This window comes from Cervus canadensis, chromosome 7 (assembly GCF_019320065.1).
Source record: "Cervus canadensis isolate Bull #8, Minnesota chromosome 7, ASM1932006v1, whole genome shotgun sequence".
NCBI lineage: Eukaryota > Metazoa > Chordata > Mammalia > Artiodactyla > Cervidae > Cervus > Cervus canadensis.
In genome coordinates, this window is record NC_057392.1 from 94,366,369 (window position 1) to 94,389,020 (window position 22,652).

General features: G+C 35.3%; 1 protein-coding gene and 1 non-coding gene across 2 annotated transcripts in view; both read left to right on the forward strand.

Moving 5' to 3' along the window:
• The first annotated feature begins 107 nt into the window (after positions 1 to 107).
• LOC122445208 (phospholipid scramblase 1-like) overlaps positions 108 to 22,652 on the forward strand; it is a 40,625-nt gene continuing 18,080 nt past the window's right edge. Inside the window, exons 1-4 of the mRNA XM_043474162.1 lie at positions 108 to 193; positions 12,492 to 12,651; positions 14,066 to 14,108; positions 19,874 to 20,094. Coding sequence (XP_043330097.1) covers positions 12,559 to 12,651; positions 14,066 to 14,108; positions 19,874 to 20,094 — 357 coding nt within the window. The 5' untranslated portion in view covers positions 108 to 193; positions 12,492 to 12,558. The remainder of the gene's footprint in view (positions 194 to 12,491; positions 12,652 to 14,065; positions 14,109 to 19,873; positions 20,095 to 22,652) is intronic.
• LOC122445715 lies at positions 812 to 918 on the forward strand. The gene has a single exon (XR_006270659.1). It is a non-coding gene; the product is annotated as a U6 spliceosomal RNA (small nuclear RNA).

The window sequence follows — 22,652 nt, forward strand, 5'->3', positions numbered from 1 at the left end:
AGGAGAGTCACAGCGTTACATCCTAGTACACATGTGAGTATTCACAGAACTAATTCACTTCAAAGTTCTGAGTGGAATGTTTATTGTTATGGCTGTTTGGATGTCTCATCTCAGACTCTTTCTCACAGCAGCTCTGGCAAACTGTGGGTGTAAGCCAGATGAAGGATCAGGTCCCCGCAAACTCCACTCTCAGGTAGCTATTTCACATGGAAGGTCTAGAGACTAACGTGTTCTAACTGTTGGCACCATAACTGTTGTCTACCCTATCTTTATGTCTATGGTCCTATTCATGACCTACCTGTTAAAGATAATAACTCACCTTAGGAAATTGTAGTCTTCAGGCAAAAGAGTCTCTAACTTGGCTGATGTTTCATTGCCGATGTTCTGATATAAGTGAAAATCTTGCTTCCTTTCTGGAGATGATACCCAGTTTCCTGGGTTTTGGACAAGTCTCTGAGATTCCCACTCAGGTGTTCAATATCAAAAGTTGGAAGCTGAGATTTATATCTGGAGCACAGGAAAACAAATATCATAGCTCATGAGTAACCAACCTCCAATCTCATCTGATTTCTGAATTCTAATCAGCCATCTGTATAAAATATATCTGCCCCTGCCTGAGCCTCTTCTTCCTGCCCCAATTCATTTACTCCATCCACACCCTCTGCCCCTATTTCAGGAACCATTTCAATTTCTCCTGCTGTTCCTCTTCTTCAGAAGAGGATGTTAGCTCTAGCTTCCCTATTTATAATTCTCAGTGCCAACAAAGCATCTTTGAGGCTCATATTTTTGATCTGTAAAAATGGGATGAGAGGTGCTTGCTTCGGCAGCACATATACTAAAATTGGAACAATACAGAGAAGATTAGCATGGCCCCTGCGCAAGGATGACACGCAAATTCGTGAAGCGTTCCATATTTTTGCCAGTAAAAAAAAAAAAAAAAAATGGGATGAGAGGAGAATGGCATTATTGAAGTGGCAAAATCAGTTTTCTACCATATTCTACACAAAGAAGACTGATTTTGACAGTCACCCATGAGTGAGAATACCTTGCATCCAGCAGTTAAGAAGAGATATTCTAACACACCATTGGAGCAAAAGATATCAGAGATTGGGCACATTGAAGAGGGTAAGAGGAAGGATTTACTTTATCCACCTGTTCCCAAGGTGGCAAAGCTCAGTACCAAGGGAGCCATTCTTGGCTATGATTTTTCACACCAAGCAAAGTCTGTCATGAGAGTGAGTACCTAGATTCCCCAGATGTGCAGGAAGCTGCCAGAGAGAGCAACCTATTCAGAATACTGAGGCATGTAGCACAATGAGGGCACAGCTAGGTGAACTGTGCTAGGGCTCTTGGAGGACAACACAAGGACATGGATCCTACTAACTTCATCACAGATTCTATCAGAAAGTCCACCCGCTAGCCCCTGGGGACCTCACCTAAAGATCGCACTCATCTGGCCCACAGGTACCCCCAATACTTCATGTGCCTCACCTACTCACATCCCTACCCTGTGACCAGCTACTGTGCATGCCCCCATTTGCAGATGGCTAGTGAGTAGGTAGAGAAAGGAAGCCTGACAATGCAAGATTTGAGAAAAGAAATCACACAAACTCTGGATTCAGCACCATCCTAGAGAAAGCAAACAAGAGACTGTTGGTACCTGGTTGGCTTTGCAGGATAAAGAGAAGGCATAAAATCTTAAGAATTACCCCCCTCCCCCCACGGAACAAGAAGGGTAGAGCAGGCATATTTGTAAAAAGGTCTGAGGAAGCCTCAGAATCCCTAATAGGGTTGTCAAAAATATTTCTCTCCAGAAAAAAGATCAGTAAAGACTGAAGGAGTTGACTGATGCTTTAGGTACAAAGAACAACGTAAAACTTAAAGGAACACGAAAATCAAGGAAACATGAAATCATGAAAAGAATGCAGTAATTTTGTAGTAATCAAATCCTCCAAAATGGAGGTCTATGATTTACCCAATAAAGATTCAAAACAGATCCTTTAAAGAAGCTCAGTGAAACACACAAAAAACTGAAAGACTAATGATATTAGCAACACAGTACATGAACAAAAGGTGTTTATCAGAGAAAAATCACAAAAAGAACCAAACAAAAAACAGAGCTGAACTTCCAGGTATATATTTGAAGGAAATGAAATTATTACATGAAAGAGATGTGGCCATGCCTGTAGGCTTAGTCGTGTCTGACCACTTGCGACCCTTTGAACTGTAGTCCTCCAGTCTCCTCTGTCCATGGGGTTTCCCAGGCGAGAATACCAGAGTGGGCTACTATTTCCTTCTCCAGGGATCTTTATGATCCAGGGATTGAACTCGCTTCTCCTGTGTATCTTGCATTACAGGCAGATTCTTTACCCACTGAGCCATCAGGGAAGCCCTATCAAAGAGATACCTACACTTAATTTTCTTTCATTTTTAAAAATTATATACTGAGATATAATTAACATGTAATGTTTTGTATGTTTGAAGTATATAATGTATTGGTTCGATATGTATATGTTGCAATATGATTACTATAGTAGCATTAGTTAGTACCTCTGTTATATCATGGTTATAATTTCTTTTTTGTTTTGAAAATAATTGATTTACTCTCTGCAATTTTTAATGTTTATATAGTGTTTACTATAATCACTATATATGGTGCATTAGTCTCCAGAACTTATTTATCTACTAGTTTCAAGTTTGTATCCATAAACAATCTCCCCATTTCCCCAACCCTTAAGCCCTTGGTAGGTAACTGCCATTCTACTCTCTGGTTTTTCACGTTTGAGTTTTTTTAGATTTCACATATAAGTGATACCATATAGTTCTCTTCTTTCTCTGTTTGAATTATCCTTTTTAGCATAATGGCCTCAAGAAACAACCATGTTTTTAAAGACTTAAATATAGGGCCAGAAACTATAAAGTTCTTAGAGGAAAACAGGCACTACACTCCTTGACATAAATCACAGCAAGATCCTCTAAGACCCACCTCCTAGAATAATGAAAATAAAAGCAAAAATAAACAAATGGGACCTAATTAAACTTAAAAACTTTTGCATAGAAAGGGAACCATAAACAAGGTGAAAAGACAACCCTCAGAATGAGAGAAAATAATAGCAAATGAAATAACTGGAAAAAAGATTAGTCTCCAAAATATATGTGGAGCTTGTGCAGCTCAATACCAAAAAAACACACAACCTAATCAAAAGTGGACAGAATACCTAAATAGATATTTCTCCAAAGAAGGCATAGAGATGGCTAATAAACACATGAAAATGAGCTCAACTTCACTCATTATTAGAGAAATGAAAATCAAAACTACAATGAGGTATCATATCACACCAATCAGAATGGCCATCAAAAAGAAAATCTACAAAAAATAAACGCTGGAGAGCGTGTGAAGAAAATAGAACCCTTCTGCATTGTTGGTGAGAAAGTAAATTGATACAGTCACTATGGAGAACAGTGTGGAGATTCCTTAAAAAACTAGGAATAAAACTACCATATGACCCAACAACCCCACTACTGGCTATATACCCTGAGCAAAGCATAACTGAAAACAGAAACATGTACCCCAATGTTCACTGTAGCACTGTTTACAATATCTAGAACATGGAAGCACCTAGAAATACATCAACAGATGAATGGATAAAGAATTCATGGTACATATATACAATGGAATATTACTCAGCCATGAAAAGAAATGCACTTGAGTCAGTTCTAATGAAGCGGATGAACATAGAGCCAATTATACAAAATTAGAAAGAGAAAAACGAATATCATATATTAACACATATATACAGAAGATGGTAGTGAAGAATCTATGTGCATGGCAGCAATGGAAACGGAGGCAGACATAGAGAGCAGACTTGTGGATACAGTCGGGGAAGGAGAGAGTGGAAACATGTACATTACTGTATGTAAAATAGATAGCCTGTGGGAATTTGCTGTGTGATGCACAGAGCTCAAACCCAGTGCACTGTGATTAACCAGAGGGGTGGGATGGGATGGGAGGTGGGAGGGAGGTTCAAGAGTGAGGGGACATATGTTTGCCTATGGCTGATTCATGCCGATGTATGGCAGAAACCAGCACAATATTGTAAAGCAATTAACCTCCAATGAAAAAAAATTAACAACAACAACAAAAAAGACACATCCATGCTGTTACAAATGGCAGAATTTTCTTCTTTCTCGTGGATGAATAATATTCCATTCCATGGGATAAAAATATCTATATAGATATCTCACATCCTTTCTATTCATTTATTCATTGATGGATACTTATGTTGTTCCAATATGTTGGCTATTGTAAATAATGCTGCAGTGAATGTGGGTATGTAGATCTCTTTGAGATACTGATTTCAATTCCTTCAAATATATACCCAGGATTAGAACTACCATTGAATATGGTAGTTCATTTTTTTAAATTTTTTAAGGAACCTCCAGTTTTTCATAAGACTGTACTAAGTTACATTACCACCAACAGTATAAGTTTTCCTTTTTCTCCATATCCTTGACATAATTTGTTATCTCTTATCTTCTTAATAAAAGCCATCCTAACAGGTGTGAGGTGCTATCTCACTCTGGGTTTAATGTGCATTTCCCTGATGGTCAGAGATAATGAGCACCTTTTCATCTATCTGTTGACCATTTGTATGTGTCTTTTGGTAAAAGGTCTATTCAAGTTCTTTTTTCATTTTAAAATTGGATTATTTGCTCCTTTTTCTGTTGAATTGTATGAGTTCTGTATATATTTTGCACATTAGTTCATTATCAGATACATGGTTTATAAATATTTTCTGCTAATCTGTTAGCTGCCTTTTCAATTATTATTTCCTTTCTTATGAAGAATGCCTTTAGTTTAATTTAGTCCCACTTGTTTATTTTAGTATTTGTTGCCTTTTCTTTTGTAACTTACCCAAGAAATCACTGCCCAGATATCTTGATATCTCTACACTTCACTTCACTCACTTGAGTCACTCAGTCATGTCCAACTCTTTGCAACCCAATGGACTGCAGCACGCTAGGCCTCCTTGTCCATCACCAACTCCCGGAGTTTATCCAAACTCATGTCCATTGAGTCAGTTAGCCATACAACCATCTGATCTTCTGTCGTCCCCTTCTCCACCTGCCCTCAAACTTTCCCAGTATCAGGGTCTTTTCAAATGAGTCAGCTCTTCGCATCAAGTGGCCAAAGTATTGGAGTTTCAGCTTCAATATCAGTCCTTCTGATGAACATTCAGTACTGATCTCCTTTAGGATGGACTGGTTGGATCTCCTTGCAGTTCAAGGGACTCTCAAGAGTCTTCTCCAGTACCACAATTCAAAAACATCAGTTCCTTGGTGCTCAGCTTTCTTTACAGTCCAACTCTCACATCCATACATGACCACTGGAAAAACCATAGCCTTGACTAGACGGACCTTTGTTGGCAAAGTAATGTCTCTGCTTTTTAATATGCTGTCTAGGTTAGTCATAACTTTTCTTCCAAGGAGTAAGTGTCTTTTAATTTCATGGCTGCAGTCACCATCTGCAGTGATTTTGGAGCCCAGAAAAATAAAGTCAACCACTGTTTCCCCATCTATTTGCAATGAAGTGATAGGACCGGATTCCATACTCTTAGTTTTCTGAATGTTGAGCTTTAAGCCAACTTTTTCACTCTCCTCTTTCACTTTCATCAAGAGGCTCTTAGTCCTTTACTTTCTGCCATAAGGGTGGTGCCATCTGCATATCTGAGGTTATTGATATTTCTCCGGGCAATCTTGATTCCAGCTTGTGCTTCATCCAGCCCAGCGTTTCTCATGATGTACTCTGCATATAAGTTAAATAAGCAGGGTGACGATATACAGTTAGGGTACTCCTTTTTCTATTTGGAACCAGTCTGTTGTTCCATGTCCAGTTCTATCTGTTACTTCCTGACCTGTATATAGATTTCTCAAGAGGCAGGTCAGGTGGTCTGGTATTCCCATCTCTTTCAGAATTTTCCACAGTTCATTGTGGTCTACACAGTCAAAGGCTTTGGCATAGTCAATAAAGCAGAAATAGATGTTTTTCTGGAACTCTCTTGCTTTTTCGATGATCCATCGGATGTTGGCAATTTGATCTCTGGTTCCTCTGCCTTTTCTAAAACCAGTTTGAATATCTGGAAGTCCACGGTTCATGTATTGCTGAAGCCTGGCTTGGAGAATTTTGAGCATTACTTTGCTAGCACGTGAGATGAGTGCAATTTTGCAGTAGTTTGAGCATTCTTTGGCATTGCTTTCTTAGGGATTGGCGTGAAAACTGACCTTTCCAGTCTTGTGGCAACTGCTGAGTTTTCCAAGTTTTCTGGAATATTGAGGGTAGCACTTTCACAGCATCATCTTTTAGGATTTGAAATACTTCAACTGGAATTCCATCAAGTCCACTAGCTATGTTTGTAGTGATGCTTCTTAAGGCCCACTTGACTTCACATTCCAGGATGTCTGACTCTAGGTGAGTGATCACACCATCATGATTATCTGGGTCATGAAGATCTTTTTTGTATAGTTCTTCTGTGTATTCTTGTCACCTTTTCTTAATATCTTCTGCTTCTGTTAGGTCCATACCATTACTGTCCTTTATTGAGACCATCTTTGCATGAAATGTTCCCTTGGTATCTCTAATTTTCTTGACGAGATCTCTAGTCTTTCCCATTCTATTATTTTCCTCTATTTCTTTACACTGATCACTGAGGAAGGCTTGCTTATCTCTCCTTGCTATTTTTTGGAACTCTGCATTCAAATGGGAATATCTTTCCTTTTCTCCTTTGCTTTTCGCTTCTCTTCTTTTCACAGCTATTTTTAAGGCCTTCTCAGACAGCCATTTTGCTTTTCTGCAGTTCTTTTGCTAATGTGTTGGTCCGTCTCCTGTACAATGTCATGAACCTCTGTTTATATTTCATCAGGCACTCTATCAGATCTAGTCCCTTAAATCTATTTCTCACTTCCACTGTAATATCATAAGGGATTTGATTTAGGTCATAACTGAATGGTTTAGTGGTTTTCCCCACTTCAATTTAAGTCTGAATTTGGCAATAAGGAGTTCATGATCTGAGCTGCAGTCAGCTCCCGGTCTTGTTTTTGCTGATTGTATAGAGCTTCTCCATCTTTGGCTACAAAGAATATAATCAATGTGATTTTGGTGCTGGCCATCTGGTGATATCCATGTGTAGAGTCTTCTCTTGTGTTATTGGAAGAGGGTGTTTGCTATGAGCAGTGCATTCTCTTGGCAAAATTCTTTTAGCCTTTGCCCTGCTTCATTCTGTACTCTGAGACCAAATATGCCTGTTAGTCAGATGTTTCTTGACTTCCTACTTTTGCATTTCAGTCCCCTATAATGAAAAGGACATCTCTTGGGGGTGTTAGTTCTAAAAGGTCTTGTAGGTCTTCATAGAACTGTTCAACTTCAGCCCTTCAGCATTACTGGCCAGCGCCTAGACTTGGATTACCATGATATTGAATGGTTTGCCTTGGAAAGGAACAGAGATCATGCTGTCGTTTTTGACATTGCATCCAAGTACTGCATTTCGGACTCTTTGGTTGACCATGATGGCTACTACATTTCTTCTAAGGGATTCAGAGTAGTAGATGTAATGGTCATCTGAGTTAAATTCACCTCTTCCGGTCCATTTTAGTTCACTGATTCCTAGAATGTCGACGTTCACTCTTGCCATCTCCTGTTTGACCACTTCCCATTTGCCTTGATTCCTGGGCCTGACATTCCAGGTTCCTATGCAATATTGCTCTTTACAGCATTGGACCTTGCTTCTATCACCAGTCACATCCACAAGTGGGTGCTGTTTTTGCTTTGGCTCTGTCCCTTCATTCTTTCTGGAGTTACTTCTCCACTGACCTTCAGTAGCATACTGGGCACCTACCAACTGGTGGAGTTCATCTCTCAGTGTCCTATCTTTTTGCCTTTTCATGTTTATGGGGTCTCAAGGCAAAAGTACTGAAGTGGTTTGCCATTCCCTTCTCCAGTGGACCACATTTTGTCAGAACTCTCCACCATTACCCATCCGTCTTGGGTGACCCTACATGGCATGGCTTAGTTTCATTGAGTTAGATAAGGTTGTGGTACATGTCTCTAAGTTATCAAGAATATATTCCCCTATTTTTTTTTCTTCTAAAAGTTTTATAATTTCAGGCCTTACATTTAAATCTTTGATTCATTTTGAGTTAATTTTTGTGAGCTGTGTATAAGCACTCAGTTTTATTCTTTTGCAGGTGGATATATAGCTTTCCCAACATCGTTTATTGATGAGGCTGTCATTTTACATTGAGTGATGTTGGCACCCTTCCCTGCTTATATGCCAATACCACACTTTTTAGATTATTATGGCTTTTAATATAGATTAATATTGAAAGGTTGTTGCTGAATGATAAGATGCGGGATTCTTGGCCTCCGGAGGAGACGAATTCAATCCGGGGCCAGAGATGAGGCTGGATCGCTCAGATCTTTTGTGTAATAAAGTTTTATTAAAGTATAAAGGAGATAGAGAAAGCTTCTGACATAGGCATCAGAAGGGGGCAAAAGAGCCCCTTTGCTAGTGTTAGCAATGGAGTTATACACTCTTCAATGAATCCAAAGAATGTCTGGAGGTTGTAAAGACCTCACCAGACCCACTCCCATAATTTATATTTTAAGATAACAGAGTTGGCCAGAAGGTTTAATCCAAAGATTGTCCTCAGGCAGGATACATCCTTGTAAAGACCAGACCTACTCCCATAATTTATGTTTTAAGATAACAGAATTAGCCAGAGGGTTTAATCCAAAGACTGTCCTCAGGCAGGATACATTATTGTTATATAGTCACTCACAATCTGTTAATGAAAAGAAAGGAATGTCATAAAACTTAGAATGGCACCAGATAATTCATCCCTGGCCATAAAACGATTGACTTGAATCTTGTAGAAGGGCAGATTACCAACAAATAGTTTCATTTACATAGATCAGGGGAACAATACCTGAGTAAATAGGTTGGGCCATTTGGCGGGACCAACTTGAAGATAGAGTCATAGCTTAAGACAACATTTCCATAAGAAAAAGAAATGTATTGGTTAACTCAAGGTTTAAGAGTAGTTAGCTTCAGGTGAAACCAGGCATCATGGCAACACAGCATTTTAAGAGAAACCTCCTTTTAAATTTGTATAGAGAAGAAAAAATATCACTGGTTTGTTTCCTCCTGCTGCTTAAGAGAGATAAAAATGTCTAGTAATTGCAGCCTCTTTCCTCCGTTTGGAGACCCCTGGCCTTCCTGCCTGTTACCCTCTCAATATCAGGAAGCATGATGCCTCCAACTTTGTTGTTCCTTCTCAAGACTGATTTGGCTATTCAGTGTCTTTTGTAGTTCCATGAAAATTTTAGGACTGTTCTTTCAACTTCTCTGAGAAATGCCATAGTAAATTTTATTAAGATTGTATTGAATCTGTAGATTGCTTTGAGTAGTGTGGACATTTTAACACTATTGATTCTTCCACTTTGTGACATAGATTATTTTTCCATTTATTTGTGTCTTCTTCAACTTGTTTCATCACTTCTATAGTTTTAAGGGTTCAGGCTTTTCATTTACTTTGTCAAATTTATTCCTAAATATTTTATTATTATAAATGGGATTGCTTTTTAATATCTCTTTCAGAGACTTTGCTGTTAGTGTATATAAATGTAATTGATTTCTGTATATCACCTTTGTATCCTGAAACTTTACTGCATCCATTTACTATTTATAAATATTTAGAAAAAAAATTTAGAGTAGTTTTTAGGCTTTTCTATGTGTAAGATTATGTTATCTATAAACAGTTTTGCTTCATCATTTTCAATATGGATACTTTTTACTACTTTTCTTTTATTACTTTTATGTAGTTTTCCATAAGTTTGTCTATGCTGTATTTCCATTTTAATATATTTTAAGATATTTTTATTTTTCCTATTATATCTTTGACCCATTGATTGTTTAGGAGCATGTTTAACCTTCATATATTTGTGAATTTTTCAGTTCTTTTCCTGATATCAATTTCCACTTTCATACCATTGTGTCTGGAAAAGATCCATGGTATGATTAAAATCTTAAACTTGCTAAGACATGTTTTGTGACCCATCTTGGAAAACATTTTATTGCATCATTTTCACTGCAGTATTATTAACAATTTCCAAGAAATTTTTGGAAACAATTTCAGGTTCTATGGAAACAACCTGAGTGTTCACTGGAAGATTCCTGCATAAAGAAAATAATGCTGTTAATACTGGAAGAGAAGGTGGAGAAAAGTGAACACTCCGACACTATTGGTGGGAATGTAAATTGGTGCAGCCATTGTGGAAAATAGTATGGTGGTTCCTTAAAGACTAAAAATAGAGTTATCATATGATCCAGAAATCTCACTTCTGGGCATAGATCCAGAAAAGACAAAAACTCTAATTAGAAAAGATGCATGCACCCCACTGTTTATAGCCTGGGTACTTTAGCAGATAGCTAATAGAAATGTGGTTATTAAGATGTTGATGTTGAGGGCTCAGAAGGAAGTGAAGAGCATAATACTTCTCAGAAGGAAGTGAGGACAACATACTTTAGAGAATACCTAACCTATTTAGAGAATACCTAACATACTTTAGAGAATACCTAACCATATTTAGAGAATACCTAACCTATCACAACCAGACTGTTGGTAAAAATATGTACATTAAAACACTGCTGGTGAGGGGACAGGAATAAATGACAAAAATATGTTATTGGAAGCCTGAGGAATGGGTGTTCTCATTATAGAGTGGCAGAATGCTTAGCTGAATTATGTCCTGGAGTTAGGTGAAAAGAAGAATCTGTAACCAATGAAATTGGATATTTAGCTGAGGAGATTTCCAAGCAAAGTGTTGAGGGTGCACACAAAGAAAGTCCAGGCCCAGATGACTTACTTGGTGAATTCTACCAAACATTTAAAGAAGAATTAATACAAATTTTCCACAAACTCCTCAAAACATACAAGAAGAGATACTCTTTTCAAATTATTATTGAGACCAGTATTACTTTGATGGTAAAATCAGACAAATACATTATAGGAAAAGAAAGTTACATATCAAATTTATTTTTTATTAATTTAACACAAAAATTTCCAATAAAGTATGAACAAACCAAACCCAGCAAGATAAAAAAAGAATTACATAACAAGAATAAGCAAGATGTATTTCAGAAATGCAAGGTTGATTTGAAATTGAAATCAGTTAATATAACACACCATATAAATAGAATAAAATACAAAAGGAGATAATCATCTCAACAGAAAAGTTACTCATGAACATTAGTTAAGATAATGTAAATCAAGACCACAATGAGATACAACTTCACACCCATTACAAAGCCTATAATCAAAAAGACAGACAGTAAAAGTGCTGACAAGGATGCAGAGAAATGAGAACACTCATATTTTGCTAGTGGGAATGTAAAATGGACTAGCCACTCTGGAAAATATCCTATAGACACCTACAAACTTAAACATATAGCCACTATGTGATCCCATTAAACTTAAAAAAAATTTTTAAAAAAAGAAAGAAAATAGTTCTTAATTTGCATTTTTCTCTTTTCCTAGGATCCTTTCTTCACTTCTCTAGCTCAACTCTCATTTCATAGCCTGATTCTTTAGACTGCACCCTATTATTTAAAACTCACTTTTGTTTTCAGTAATAAATATTTTTCCAAAATACCTCTTTCTCTCATTATGACTGATAGTCATGTCTTGCATTAATGTTGTGATGTCTTGTTTGTTTTTTTAATGTATCAATACCTGAGAGTAAAACATACATTTGCCCCAAAACAAAGTGAGTAAATTCTTCAATACTTTTAATGTGTTTATCATCACTATTAGAATCATCTTTTTAAACTTTGAGCTGGAAGCATGGGTTTGTAAATTTATTTCATAAATTTAATCCTGATGCAAGCTGAAGAAAATACAGAGAATAATGAGAATTTAATAAGTGCCAATTAGAAAAGTTTGACTCCATATATATATATGTTCTGTTTGTTAGAATCATGGCACTAGAGATAGCACCCCAAACCTCATTTTTAAATATTTTATCTGTCTTTATGCAGGATAAAATGTTTTCATGTCCACCATAATATATATCTCAACAGTGGAGGGGAAATGTTTATCCAGTCATTGTCAAATGATTCTGAGCCTAAAGATTTAATTATATTTAAATAGATCAAGGCCACATAGGAATGTGTAAAACAATTTACACTCAGTTTATTACTCTTGTATTAACTGGGGCCTTCTTGTAGTCCTGAAGTTCCTTTTTTTTTTTTTTTTTTTTTTTTGAGAGATAGACTCTGTAAATAAAACTATAAATATTTCAATTGAGAACACTTTAAAAATAAAATATGGATGATGTTCACCATTTAATTTAATGCTTACCATTAAATGAAGAAAAACTAAACCTGAATTGAGGTTGATTCCTGTCTCTAACCATGTTAATATTTCTGTAATATTAGATTTTGAAGACAAAGGGAAAAATCTCTCCAATCTGTCACAGTCTTAAGCATTTATGTAATCTAGATTATGGCTTTTTGTAATATACAACCCAGGACACATTGGATGCAAACACCAGGGTCAACAGCCAACTGTCCACCTGGATTGGAATATTTGACTCAGGTACGATAATGTGTTTCTTAATTTAGTTGATGGAAAGTAATATGAAGTTAGATAGTTTCAAAATATTATTTGTTACTGGAAACATTTTTACTATAGATTGAAATACTACTCTTGTAACTTCCAAAATTTTGCATTTTATTTAATTTTAGTTTCTGATTGAGGTAGTAAACATAATTTAAATGCAGTCATTTCTTTGGAGAAAGAAATGGCAACCCACTCCAGTATTTTTGCCTGGAAAATCCCATGGACAGAGGGTCCTGTCAGGCCATGGGGTTGCAAAGAGTTGGACATGACTGACTGACTGAGCACACCCCTCAGCATCCGTGGGGGATTGGTTTCAGGACCAGCCTGGCAGACACCAAAATCACAGGGTTCTCAAGTCCCAGAGCCCACCCTCTGGATATGTGGTTTGGTGTCCACAGATACAAGCAACTGTGGATCATAAACAGGGCATGGTCAAAGGTTAGCTGAATCTGCGGATGTAGAACCAAGAACTGTATGCTGACTATAAAGTTACTCAAAAGAATCTGCTTATAAGCAGACCCTAATAGTTCAGACAATGTCTTTTAAGGCCCAACTATGGTAAAACATTGTTTGTTATAAATTCATTTTCTGGGAAACTTATTTACAAATAAATACCTACTTTTTAAAACAGGAACCTGGATTTTGGCAATGTAAGTAAAAATGATTTAAGGACTCTTCAGTTCATCTAATGCTTAGATAGTAGAAGCCTGGTTTACAAATGTAAAATATGAACACTAATATTAGAAAAATATCTATTCTCCACCAAATTTAATGACACAGAATTACTATCTTTGTGACATCAATTCTGATTTAATTTCCTGTAGTGCTGTCTCTGAATAATAAACTTTGACATTTCACATTACTAATTACTGGCTACATCTTAATTTTTAACTCTTAAAAAGTGAAACAGTATGCATGTTCCTTCTTAAAAAGGTTATTTACATTTTCAGTGCTTAATTGTAAATTTGTTGCAAACACTATAAATCTAATGTCATTTTTTAATGTGGGCAAAAACTACAATAAACTTTTTACTTTAAATTACAATACAGATATTTCTCTCTGAATTTCAAAAATATATTTAATAAAATTATTAAAAAATTTTGTGAACAAGAATGTTGAGACATTAACAATAGAGCAAAGAGAATACACTTTATAGATTATCTGATAATATCTTGTTATTTCCTTTTTCTATGGTAAAAAAATATTAAAACTTCACACACAGACTTGTATAAAGGTATGACATTTGACAGAAAAAAATGAGAGCTGTTGATTATGAATCAATTACTTTAAATATCCTAAATGTAAGTATTAATGAATATAAGTATTTTTATGTGCTTTAAATTTAGTTTGATTACTCCATTCCACATATATTTATTTTCTCCTGTAATAGATAAATCACTTATTCGTGTGTCAACGTTTTGATCTTCTGGAAGGTATGTACCAAATACACTGATATATTAATTCTTAAATATGTAATTTGTTTTGCTGTAGAAATGCCAATCCCTATAAATTAAACTGCTTCTTTTGTCTGAGGAAGACTAAACCTTGAAATATATGAAGATTGTATAGAAGATCTTGAGATGATGAAAACATGAATATGATCATAGTCTTCTCATGGGAAGGGAGGCAGAAAGATATTGGCTTTGGATTATAACTGAAAATTCTAGTCTGCATTAGTCTTACTAAAAGCAGGTCTATTTCCTGAAAACGTTCACCCATCCTGAATTCCTTTAAGATAGGTATTTGAGAGAAGCAATGATTTTAAATTCTTCAGGAGTTCTGAATAGAAACAGGATGCAAGTAAAGTAATGGGGAGTCCAATTCCACTCCTTAGTCTGAGAAATTAAACTGTCCTTTAGAATTCAACTGTTTGCCTTTATCTCAACTTAGTACCAAGATACATTGCTAAGTATAAAAAGCAGTTACAAAGTAGTACATATTGTAATTTGGGAGTGTGTGTATATAAAACACATTTAGTCTTTGTATATGTTTAAGATTTCTCTAGAAAAATGCATATGAAATTGGAGAAAGGAGAAGAAATAAAATAAGTCTAGAAGGAAGAATTATTTTAAATGTCATGTTCTTTGCATTTTTAAATTTGTTCCATGCATATGTAATTTCTAATCATTAAAGGAAATGAAATTTAAAAGGAAGTCAGAAGTTTTTTTCATAAATTTTGAGTTATAGTCTGTGAATTTTAAATCAAAACGAATACCTTCCAAATATGTTGGTACAATATGAAGACATAATTATGTTCATTTTTTATGAATTATGTTCACTTTTTAACAATTAGTGGGGAAATACTGTAACAGTTTCAAAGGTTAATATTAAAACAAAATGTTAAAGGTATATTAGAGCAACATATATTCATTATACATATGCTAACTAAAGAACATTTAAAATTAAGAAAAGCAGAAGATAAGCAACTATGCAAAACTACTGATAAAGTTGTTCTGAAGGCTTTTAAAAAATATTCCTTTGATGAGGCCTTTTGAAATCACTTTGACTCATTGTCCATGAAATAAGTATTTGTATTCACTTAATGTTTTTGTTATTTGTATCTTGAAACCCAACATTTAAAATATTTCTTAATTTACAATATTGTGTTAGTTTCAAGTGTATAACAAAGTGATTCAGTTATACATTTTATATATATATATATATATGTGTATATATATATATATTTCAGATTCTTTTCCATTATAGGTTATTTCAAGATATTGAATATAGTTCCTTGTACTACACAGGAAGATCTTGTTTTCCTGTTTTATGTATAGTAGTATAAATGTGTTAATTCCAAGCTTCTAGTTTATCTCTCCCCACGTCCCTGCCCTGCTTTCGGTTTAGGTAACCATGATTTCCTTTTCTATGTCTTTGAATTGATTTCTGTTTTGTAAATAAGTTCATTTGTACCATTTTTTGGATTTCACGTGTTCAGATGTCATATCAGGTGAAGCCATGTATTACGTGTGTTTGTCTGCATAACCTCACTTCACATGACTATGTCTGGCCACGCTGCTGCAGACGGCACTGTACGCTTTTGTGCCTCTCCACGCTGCTGCAGACGGCACTGTATGCTTTTCCCCCTCTCCACGCTGCTGCAGACGGCACTGTGTGCCCTTGTGCCTCCCCACGCTGCTGCATTGATGTATTTCCCTGTTTTTGTGCCATACTGCTTTGAATACAATAGCTTTGCAGTATAGTTTGAAATCAGCGAGTTTGATTCCTCCAGTTCCATTCTTCTTTCTCAAAATTGTTTTAGTTATTCGAGGTAATTTTTATTTTCATACAAATTTTGAGTTTTTTTTTTTTTCTTTTTTTGTTGCTCTAGTTTTGTGGAAAAAAATGCCATTGGTATTTGATAGGGATTGCACTGAATTTGTAGTATGGTCATTTTAACAATATTGATTCTTCCAATACAAAACCACTGTATACATTTCTGTCTGTTTGTGTCATCATCATTCCCTTCATCAGCATCTTAGTTTTCAGAGTACAGGTCTTTTGTCTCCTTAGGTAGGTATATGCCTAGGTATTTTATTCTTTCTGATGCTACAATAAATGGGATAATTTCCTTAAATTATCTTTATGATCTTTTGTTGTTAGTGTACAGACATGCAAAAGATTTCTGTAAATAAATTTTGTATCCTGCACTTCAACAAATTCATTGTGAGCTCTAATAATTTTCTGGTAGCTTTCTTAAAAATTTCCCTATGTTTTCCCATCATGTTTTCAGCAAATAGTGATAATTTACTTCTTTTCCAGTTTGGATTCCTCTTATTTCTTTTTCTTCTGTGATTGTCGTGGCTAGGACCTCATAAATATGTTGAACAAAAGTGATGAGAGTGCATTCTTATCTTGTTCCTAACCTTAGAGGAATTGCTTTCACCTCTTCACCACTGAATTATGGTGGTAGCTGTGGATTTGTCACATATGGCATTTATCCCTGGTGCCTCATATGGTAACGAATCTGCTTGCAATGCAGGATATCCAGGTTAGATTTCTGGATCAGGAAGATTCCTGGAGAAGGGAATAGCTACCCACTCCAGTATTCTTGCCCTGGGAATTCCATGAACAGAGGAGCCTGGCAGGCTATAGTCCATAGGGTCACAAAGAGTTGGACATGATTGAGCAACTAACACTTTCACTTTCATATTCCCTCTATGTCCACTTTCTGAAGATTTTTTTTAATAATAAATGGATATTTAATTTTATCAAAAGCATTTTCTGCCTCTATTGAGATGATTGTGTGTGTTTTATTCTTCAATTTATTAATGTGGTGTATCACATTTAATGAGTTGCAGATATTGAAAAATCATTGCAAACTTGGGGTAAATCTCCCATGATCATGGTGTATGATCCTCTTGATTTATTGCTGGTCAGTTTGCTAGTATTTTGTTGATGATTTTGCATCTATATTCATTGGTGATACCTGTAATTTGTGTATGTGTGTGCAATATCTTTGTCTGGTATCATGGTGATTGTGGCCTTTTAGAGTGATTTCAAAAGTGTTCGTTTCTCTTCAGTTTTTTTGGATTAATTTCAGAATTAGTTAAATCTTCTCTAAATGTTTGGTAGAATTCACCTGTGAAGTCATCTGGTCCTGAATTTTATTTGTTGGGAGTTTTTAAATTACTGATTCAATATTTTCTATTCCTTCTTGGTTCAGTCTGAGAGATTGTGTCTTTCTAAGAATTTGTCCATTTCTCCTAGAGTATCCATTTTATTGGCATATAGTTGCTCATACTAGTCTTTCCTTTTTTTTTTCCATTTATTTTATTAGTTGGAGGCTAATTACTTTACAATATTGTAGTGATTTTTGTCATGCATTGACATAAATCAGTTCTAATGAGATGGATGAAACTGGAGCCCATTATACACAGTGAAGTAAGCCAGAAAGATAAAGACCAATACAGTATTGGTCTTTAACGCATATATATGGGATTTAGAAAGATGGTAATGATAACCCTATATGAAAAACAGAAAAAGAGACACAGATGTACAGACCAGAATTTTGGACTCTGGGAGAAGGCGAGGGTGGGATGTTTCGAGAGAACAGCATCAAAATATGTATATTATCTAGGGTGAAACAGATCACCAGCCCAGGCTGGATGCATGAGACAAGTGCTCGGGCCTGGTGCACTGGGAAGACTAGTCTTTTCTAATCCTTTGTATTTCAGTGGTTTAGGCTGTAACTTCTTATTCATTTCTGATTTTATTGATTTGGGCCTTTTTTTTTTTGGATGAGTCTGGTTAAAGCTTACCAATTTTATCTTTTTTAAGAACCAGCTTTTAGTTTCACTGATTTTTTTCTGTTACTTTTCAATCTCTTCTATTTCTGCTTTTATATTTATGATTCCTTTCCTTACACTAACTTTGGATTTTGTTTGTAATTCTTTCTCTAGTTGCTTTAGACATAATGTTAGGTTGTTTATTTGAGCTTTTTCTCATTTCCTTAGGTAAGATTTTAAAGTTATAAACTGGCCTATCAAAAATACTTTTGTTGCATCCCATAGATTTGGATTGCTGTGTTTTCATTTATCTCTAGGTATTTTTTAAATTTCCTCTTTGATTTCTTCAATAATCCATTGAATGTTTAGTAGCATATCATTTAGCCTCCATGGGTTTGTCTTTTTTGTGTGGTTTTTCTTTTTTTTCCCCCTGTGGTTGATTTCTAGCCTCATATTGTTGTGTAAAGAAAAGATGCTTCATATGATTTCAATTTTCTTAAATTTATGAAGCCTTTCTTTGTGGCCCATCTTGTGATTTACCCTGGATAATGCTCCATGTGCACTTGAAAAGAATGTGTATTCTGCTGCTTTCGGATGGAATGCTCAGTTAAATCTGTCTGGTCTAGTGTGTCATTTAAGGCCTCTGTTTTTTACTGACTTTTCTATCTGGATGATCTGTTCATTGATGTAAGTGGGATGCTAAAGTCCCCCAAATTATTATGTTGTAACTGTTCATTTCTCCTTTTATGTCTGTTGATATTTGCCTTATATATTGAGGTACTTCTATGTTGGGTGCATACATATTTACAATATTTTCTTCTTGAGTTGATCCCTTGATTATTATGTATCATCCTTCTTTGTCTCTTCTATCAGTGTTTATTTTAAAGTCTATTTTGTCTGATATAAGTATTGATTGCTATTTCAGTATTCCTTTGATTTCTATTTGTGTGGAATACCTTTTTCCATCCCCTTACTTTCAATCTGTATGTGTCTCTACATCTGAAAGGAGTCATTTTTAGGCAGAAAATATATGAGTCCTCCTGGTTTTGTATCCATTCATCCAGTCCAGGTCTTTTTTTTTTTTTTTTTTTTGGAGCATTCAGTCCACTTACACCTAAGGGAATCATTGATGAATATGTTCCTAGTGACATTCTTTTAATTGTCTTGGATTTGTAGATCTTTTTCTTCATTTTCTCTTTTGTTCTCTTGTGATGTGATGACTATCTTTAGTATTGTGTTTGGAGTTTCTTTTTCTTTTCTGAGTGTATATCTATTAAAGATTATTGTTTTGCAGTTACCATGGTGAAACCCAGCATTTTAAATAGTTACCCAATAATTCTCAAGAAGGGATAATACATATTACCTTTTGTTGTTAAATATTTACTTTGCTTCCATTTTATTTTTTCTAAGTTGTGCAGTAGTGAATATTTGGTACAGAGAGCAATTTTTAAAATTTTAGAAATTTTTATGTGATCATAGAAGTAAGATTATTAGGAAAAAAGATAATATTTCCATTTTCTTGCAAAAAAAAAAAAAGGTGAATTCATTATCTTATGTGGACAATATATGAGAGTGTTCACTGTCTCCCCTAATTTAAGTGAAATATTTTTGCTTGGTTTCTACTAGCCAGACTGAAGACTAATAAAGTCATTTTAATGACCTAGGAAAACTGGAGAGGAGCAATTTTTTTAAAGTAACTCAAAACCTAATAGTTACAGGTTAACTTCTCTGAACTTCAAAAATGAAATGCTTTGCGTGGAATTTTAGCATAAAAGGAACCAGGGAACAGCTACCATCACTTTTGTTTTTCTTACGGGGAAACTAAGAAAGTAGTGAGGAACAGTGCTTAAAGCCAAGGGGTTCCTTACTCAACATTATACAACTTATTTGTATTTGAACATAATTTGGTATGCAGTTTATACAAATCATATCAGTACTATTCATAATCACCATTTTATTTCATTCTTTAGTATTCAGTCCTTTTGAAACTAATAAAACATATGATGTCATGAATAATCAAGGACAGCGACTTTACTTTGCAGAAGAGAAAAGTAATTGTTTTGTCAGACACCTCTGTGGACCTTCAAGGCCTTTAACCATGACAATTTATGATAATGTAGGATGTGATGTCATTACTCTGCATAAAGCTCTAAGATGGAGCTGTTGCTGGAGTAACTGCTGCCTACAAAAGGTCAGTAAATATTATTTCTACAATGTGATTCAAATGTATTTGAGTTCCTTCAAAAAAGCTTCAACACTGGGCAGTATGTTAAAATTAAAACATTGGGACAAAGAATAGTCTGGAATGAACTATGTCAGAGAGAGAATTATATCTCTTACTTTCAGAATAAGACCCATGTGTAACACTGTAAATATTTTTCTGGCAATGAAAGTTACAAGAAATTTAGATTTTTAGAAGTTTTCTATTGTAAAATATTGTGACTTTTTCCCAAACTTTAAACATCTTATTTTGTATTGGGGTATAGCTGGTTAGCAATGTTGTGGTAGTTTAAGGGCTGAAGGGACTCAGCCATGTATATATATGTGTCTATTCTCCCCTAAACTTCTCTCTCATCCAGGCTGGCATGTAACATTGAGCAGAATTTCATGTACTATACCATAGGCCCTTGTTGGTTACCCATTTAAAATATAGCAGTGTGTAGTGTGTACATGTGGAGAAGGAAATGGCAACCCACTCCAGTGTTCTCGCCTGGAAAATCCCAGGGACAGAGGAGCCTGGTGGGCTGCTGTCTATGGGGTCGCACAGAGTCCGACACGACTGAAGCGACTTAGCAGCAGCAGCAGCAGCAGCAGTGTGTACATGATCTTCCCAAAGTGCTAACTGTTCCTTCCCCCTGGCAACCATAAGCTGTTTTCTAGGTCAGTGAGTCTCTTTCTGTTTTGTAAGTTCATTTATATCATTTCTTTTTAGATTCCACATATAAGGAGTGTCATAAGATATTTCTCCTTCTCTGTCTGACTTCACTCAATATGACACGCTCTAGGACCATCCATGTTGCTGCAAATGGCATTATTTCATTCTTTTTAATGGCTGAGTAATATTCCATTGTATATATGCACCACATATATATGTACCATGTGTATATATGCACCACACATGTGTACCATATGTATATATGCACTGCACACATGTGTACCATGTGTATATATGCACCACACACATGTGTACCATATGTATATATGCACCACACATATGTGTATCATATGTATATGCACCATATGTATATGCACACATGTGTATCACATGTATACATGTACCACATGTATACATACACATGTGTATCATATGTACATATGCACCACATATATATGTACCATGTATATATGCACCAAACATATGTGTACCATATGTATATATGCACCGCACACATGTGTACCATGTGTATATATACACCACACATGTGTGTACCATATGTATATATGCACCACACATATGTGTATCATATGTATATGCACCATAGGTATATGCACACATGTGTATCACATGTATATATGTACCATATGTATACATACACACATGTGTATCATATGTATATATGCACCACATATATGTGTACCATGTATATATGCACCACACATATGTGTACCATATGTATATATGCACTGCACACATGTACCATATGTATATATGCACCACACATATGTGTATCATATGTATATATTCACCATATGTATACATGCACACACATGTGTATCACATGTATATATGTGCCATATGTATACATACACACGTGTACCATATGTATACATGTACCACATATATACGTACCATATGTATATGTGCACCACATCTTCTTTACCCATTCATCTATGGGCATTTAGGTTGTCTCCATGTCTTGGCTATTGTAAAGAGTGCTGCAGTGAACACTGGGGTGCATGTATCCTTTTGGATAATGTTTATCTCCAGATGTATGCCCTGGAGTAGAACTGCAAGGTCATAGGGTGGCTGTTTTTAGTTTTCTAAGGAACCTCTATATTATTCTCCATATTGCATTTCCCTGTGTGTATTTATTAGCTACTGAATATCTTTATATATTGTTTAAATCTTTTAGCCTTCCTAAAATAAGCCAATTCATCTTACTGAGTTATAAGCATTCTTTAGATAGTCTGAATACAAGTCTTTTCTCAGATATGTGTATTGCCAATATTGTGCCCAGGATTATGGCTTGGCTTTTCATTTTATCACCCTTGAAAAAAAGGAGGATTTCAATTTTGATAAACTCTAATTTATCATGTATATTCTTTTATGGTCCATGCCTTTAAGAACTTACCTAAAAAATTTTTGCCTATCACAAAATAGCAAAGACTTTCTTATATTTCTTCCAGAAATTATATATTTAGGTCTAGTTCCATTTGAAGTTAATTTTTTGTACCTGTGAGGGAAGAGCTGAATTTTTTTTTTTTAATTTGATGTCTAGTTGTTTGAACACCATGTTTTGAAAAAAGACCACCCTTACCATAGAATTGTCTTTTATATCTTTGAAAACAAATTGTCGATATATGTGTGTACCTATTTCTGGAATCTGCTCTCTTCCACTGTTCCACTGATCTGTTGTTGTTGTTGTTTAGTCACTAAGTTGTGTTCAATTCTTTGTGACCCTGTGGACTGCAGCATGCCAGCTTCCTTGTCCTTCACTATCTCGCAGAGTTTATACTGATCTATACATATAGCTATATATAGATATGTACCCTTATGCCAATACTACATTGTACTGACTACCTAGCTTT